We start from the raw sequence: 5763 nt of genomic DNA, 5'->3' as shown, positions 1-5763 counted from the left end.
TGTGTACACGGTACAGCACATTGACAATATAGTGCTAGGAATTATGTAACACATGCGCAAAAAGTTACCGTATTTATCTTGCTATAACGCGCCCCGGCATATAGCGTGCACCCCCGAACTTGAAGGAAAATTCCTGAAAAAAAAAAACAATACTTACAGTTTGGATGTCGTCCAGTCGTCCATCGCGTCCAACAGCGGCCTCGTCCGGTCCGGCGTCCTTCTGCGGCCATCGTGGTGTCCTCCCCGCTTCCCGCGCTGTGTTTGAACCACTGCGCCGACATATACCGAGCTCAGTACGCTCGGGTATAGTCGGGCAGGCTCGGCTCCTCTTGCGTAGAGGACGTACAGGACGTGACCGCGAGAGGAGCCGAGCCTGCCCGAATATACCCGAGTGTACTGCGCTCGGTATATGCCGGCGCAGTGGTTCAAACACAGCGTGGGAAGCGGGTATCGGCGTATATCGCGCACCCACGATTTTGCCCTGATTTTCAGGGCAAAAAAGTGCGCAGTATACGCCGATAAATACGGTACATCAGTGGCCACCCAGTGGTTGAAAATGATCATTGCGGGACCTGAATTATTGACAGAGGTGGGAGATGCATCAATGACAGGTCCCTGGACCTGATATTGCTGGAAAACAAAACAGAAGGAATTATGAGGTTGTACATATTTGTAAACTATGGCAAAATGTTCACAAAGCTTACTTCTGCCTTATAATCAGTGGTGCAGCTTGCTTATATCAGCAGCCAAATGCATTACTGCCAAGTTGTTTCAATGTGAGCGGAAGGCTGCTCGTCTAGTCCTCAGTGGAAACATTACATTTATACCAAAAGGTAAGCAGTAGTGGAATTACCTGACTGCATCTCCATAAACAGCCCTAGGGAGATTTTTCTTTTTACCTTTTGTTATCAGTAAACATTTACTTTCTGCATTTACACCCAGGCAGAGGACAATGTGTTTTTATTCCAGGTGCTTTACGAAGAACAAAGAGACATCAATCGTGCATGAAGGAATAACAATCCTAGCTTGGGTTTAGTGGTTAAAGCAGAGGTTCACCCAAAAAACAAGTATATAACATTACATTCAGTATACCTCAAACATGTACAAAATGCCGGGTTTTTTTTTTGGGGGGGGGTGTACATACGGTATTATCGGTATTTTCCTCCCAGGTTCCGGGTACTCTCTCCCGCGGGAGTGAGCGTTCCTGTGCAGTGCCGCAATGTCATCTGTGACTTCGCCCATATGATTGACGTGAGACCTGAGAAAGACTCCCCCCCCTGGCGGATAAGGCGCGTCACGACTTTCCGAAAGTAGCCGAACCGCGAGTCGGCTCTATACGGCGCACCGACTAGGAGCCGTGTAAAGCTTGACTGCGCAGGCGCCGTATAGAGCCGACTTGCGGTTCGGCTACTTTCGGAAAGTCGTGACGCGCCTTTTCCGCCGGGGGGGGGGTTTGTCAGGCACGTCGATCGTTTGGGCGAAGTCCCAGATGACATTGCGGCACTGCACAGGAACGCCCACTCCCACAGGAGCGAGTACCCGGAAACCGAGAGGAAAATACCGATAATACCGTATGTACACCCCCCCAAAAAATAAAAAAAAACAGAATACTGTACATGTTTGAGGTATACTGAATGTAATGTTCTATATAGAGAGGGACGGGACCGGACCGGTACCCCTTCGCTCCTGCTGTGACCCCCTTACGTGCTGTCCCTCTATATACAGGAGTAGCCCCGCCTCTTTCTTGTTTCAGCATGCCGGACACACCCCTTCTTCTATAGGAGCTCACGCCTGACGCCCCGCCCACTACCTTCGCTGTCTCCGCCTCTCCTCTCTGGGTGTCACGTGTTCTCATGGTGTCGGACACGCCCTCTCTCTCTAGGAGTCTCAGGCGCGCTCCCCTCGCCTTACCACGCCCCTTCCTCTCACGGTACATGCGCCTGTTGCTCGGTGCCGCCGGTCACGCCCCCCTCCGCTCTCCTCCCCCTGTGAGAATCACGTGCTGCGATGGGCGGGCTCCGGCGCATGCGTGGTGAGGTGAGCGCGCAGCAGAGAAGATGGCGGCGGCGGGGGAAGCGGCATGATCGGCCTCACTCATTGAAAGTGTCCGCCATGGCCTCCCCGAGCGCGCAGGTAAGGAACCGGCGGGCGGGGGTCAGGGGACGGCCGGGGAGGGGTCCGGCCTCATGTCTGCCCTCTCACCGGGCCTTCCACGGGATCCCGAGCACACGTGGGGCCCCTCCCCCATCTCCACACACCGGGGCAGTATGGAGGGAGGGGCCACCCCTGGGGGTATTCACTACAGAGGGGGGGAGGGGCTGCAAGGGGTATTACTGAGTCATGTTAGAGGGGGAGGAGTCCGGGGTATCAGAGGAGGGGGAAGGGTGAGACATTAGAGGAGGGGAATGCTGGGGTATCAATGATGGGGGAGGTGGGATCGTCGGGGGTATAGATTGGGGAGGGGGACATTGTGGGGTATTGATGGAGGAGGAGGAGGGGACGCTATGGAGTATTGATGGCGGAGGGGGGGGACATTGTGGGGTATTGATGGCGGAGGAGGGGGGGAGCATTGTGGAGTATTGATGGAGGGGGGGGGACATTCTGGGGTATTGATGGCGGAGGAGGGGAACATTGTGGAGTATTGATGGCGGAGGAGGGGGGGACATTCTGGGGTATTGATGGTGGAGGAGGGGGGGACATTGTGGAGTATTGATGGCGGAGGAGGGGGGGGACATTCTGGGGTATTGATGGCGGAGGAGCGGGGGACATTGTGGAGTATTGATGGTGGAGGAGGGGGGACATTGTGGAGTATTGATGGAGGGGGGGGGACATTGTGGAGTGTTGATGGCGGAGGAGGGGGGGACATTCTGGGGTATTGATGACGGAGGAGCGGGGGACATTGTGGAGTATTGATGGTGGAGGAGGGGGGACATTGTGGAGTATTGATGGAGGAGGAGGGGGGACATTGTGGAGTATTGATGGAGGAGGAGGGGGGACATTGTGGAGTATTGATGGAGGGGGGGGGACATTGTGGGGTATTGATGGCGGAGGAGGGGGGGGACATTCTGGGGTATTGATGGCGGAGGAGCGGGGGGACATTCTGGGGTATTGATGGCGGAGGAGCGGGGGACATTGTGGAGTATTGATGGTGGAGGAGGGGGGACATTGTGGAGTATTGATGGAGGAGGAGGGGGGACATTGTGGAGTATTGATGGAGGGGGGGGGACATTGTGGAGTATTGATGGCGGAGGAGGGGGGGGACATTGTGGAGTATTGATGGCGGAGGAGGGGGGGGGACATTGTGGAGTATTGATGGCGGAGGAGGGGGGGGGGACATTGTGGAGTATTGATGGCGGAGGAGGGGGGGGGGACATTGTGGAGTATTGATGGCGGAGGAGGGGGGGGGGGACATTGTGGAGTATTGATGGCGGAGGAGGAGGGGGGGGGACATTGTGGAGTATTGATGGCGGAGGGGGGGGGGACATTGTGGAGTATTGATGGCGGAGGAGGAGGGGGGGGGGACATTGTGGAGTATTGATGGCGGAGGAGGAGGGGGGGGGGACATTGTGGAGTATTGATGGCGGAGGAGGAGGGGGGGGGGGACATTGTGGAGTATTGATGGCGGAGGAGGAGGGGGGGGGGACATTGTGGAGTATTGATGGCGGAGGAGGAGGGGGGGGGGACATTGTGGAGTATTGATGGCGGAGGAGGAGGGGGGGGGACATTGTGGAGTATTGATGGCGGAGGAGGAGGGGGGGGGGGACATTGTGGAGTATTGATGGCGGAGGAGGAGGGGGGGGGGACATTGTGGAGTATTGATGGCGGAGGAGGAGGGGGGGGGACATTGTGGAGTATTGATGGCGGAGGAGGAGGGGGGGGGGGCATTGTGGAGTATTGATGGCGGAGGAGGAGGGGGGGGGGGACATTGTGGAGTATTGATGGCGGGGGGGACATTGTGGAGTATTGATGGCGGAGGAGGAGGGGGGGGGGGACATTGTGGAGTATTGATGGCGGGGGGGACATTGTGGAGTATTGATGGCGGAGGAGGAGGGGGGGGACATTGTGGAGTATTGATGGCGGAGGAGGGGGGGCATTGTGGAGTATTGATGGCGGAGGAGGGGGGGGCATTGTGGAGTGTTGATGGCGGAGGAGGGGGGGGGCATTGTGGAGTGTTGATGGCGGAGGAGGGGGGGGGCATTGTGGAGTGTTGATGGCGGAGGAGGGGGGGGCATTGTGGAGTGTTGATGGCGGGGGGGACATTGTGGAGTATTGATGGCGGAGGAGGGGGGGGCATTGTGGAGTGTTGATGGCGGAGGAGGAGGGGGGGGGGACATTGTGGAGTATTGATGGCGGAGGAGGAGGGGGGGGGGACATTGTGGAGTATTGATGGCGGAGGAGGAGGGGGGGGACATTGTGGCGTATTGATGGCGGAGGAGGAGGGGGGGGGACATTGTGGCGTATTGATGGCGGAGGAGGAGGGGGGGGACATTGTGGAGTATTGATGGCGGAGGAGGGGGGGGACATTGTGGAGTGTTGATGGCGGGGGGGACATTGTGGAGTATTGATGGCGGAGGAGGGGGGGGGACATTGTGGAGTATTGATGGCGGGGGGGACATTGTGGAGTATTGATGGCGGAGGAGGGGGGGGCATTGTGGAGTATTGATGGCGGAGGAGGGGGGGGCATTGTGGAGTATTGATGGCGGAGGAGGGGGGGGGCATTGTGGAGTATTGATGGAGGGGGGGGGGACATTGTGGAGTATTGATGGAGGAGGGGGGGGGGACATTGTGGAGTATTGATGGAGGAGGAGGGGGGGGGGACATTGTGGAGTATTGATGGCGGAGGAGGGGGGGGGCATTGTGGAGTATTGATGGTTTTTTTTTTATTTATTTTTTCTTAAAAATGTGTTATGCATACCTCCTCCTGTACAAGGCATTTGCCCAGAGCGGGCCAGATCCTCCTCTTCTCGGGTCCCTTTTCTGTGCTCCTGGCCCAGCTTGCTATGGGGGCACCCAAACCGAGTCACGACTTCCTGTGTCCATTCAGACACTGAGCTGTGACCAGACCCCGCCCCCTCTCTCCTGATTGGCTGGCTGAGGTTGATTGACAGCAGTGGAAGCCAATGGCGCCTCACTGATGCCTCAGCAGCTTAGTTGGGGTGTCCTAGCCAGGCGAGTGTCTCATGCAATATTGCTGGAACTAGAGGGGGCTCTGGTAAGTATTGGGGGGGGGGGGTTGCTACACACAGAAGGCTTTTTATCTTTATTCATTCATGAGCCTTTTCCGCTCACTCACAGCTGTCAGAAAAAGATAAGAATAAATATAAACAAAGTATCTTTTTTGGTTCTTTTAGATCTGGGGTGTCAAACTGGCGGCCCTCCGGCTGTTGCAAAACTACAAGTCCCATGAGGCATTGCAAGGCTAACAGTTACAAGCATGACTCTCACAGGCAGAGGCATGATGGGACTTGTAGTTTCGGAACAGCTGGAGGGCCGCCAGTTTGACACCCCTGTTTTAGATCAAAGGGATGAACTTTTTTTTTTTTTAATGTCATGACTGCGACATTATGGCGGACATTTGACACTATTTTGGGACCATTGTCATTTTTGCAGCGATCAGTGCTATAAAAATGTACTGATTACTGTGAAAATTACACTGGCGGTGAAGGGGTTAACCACTAGGTGGCACTGTAGGACTTAAAGGGGTTGTAAAGGTATTTTTTTTCCCCCCTAAATAGCTTCCTTTACCTTAGTGCAGTCCTCCTT

At 55.8% G+C, this 5763-nt stretch overlaps 1 protein-coding gene across 2 annotated transcripts in view; it reads left to right on the top strand.

Annotated features, from left to right (window-relative positions):
• The first annotated feature begins 2009 nt into the window (after nt 1–2009).
• The window catches only part of USP10 (ubiquitin specific peptidase 10), a 66905-nt gene continuing 63151 nt past the window's right edge, over nt 2010–5763 (top strand). The window contains exon 1 of one of the 2 annotated variants that reach the window (XM_040329424.1): nt 2010–2133. In XM_040329424.1, coding sequence (XP_040185358.1) covers nt 2026–2133 — 108 coding nt within the window. In that variant the 5' untranslated portion in view covers nt 2010–2025. The remainder of the gene's footprint in view (nt 2134–5763) is intronic. The other variant, XM_040329425.1, reaches the window with a different exon arrangement.

The sequence above is a fragment of the Rana temporaria genome, chromosome 11 (assembly GCF_905171775.1).
Source record: "Rana temporaria chromosome 11, aRanTem1.1, whole genome shotgun sequence".
NCBI classification, from domain to species: domain Eukaryota; kingdom Metazoa; phylum Chordata; class Amphibia; order Anura; family Ranidae; genus Rana; species Rana temporaria.
The sequence above is the reverse complement of the archived record's forward strand: the minus strand, read 5'-3'. Positions and strand labels throughout refer to the sequence as shown.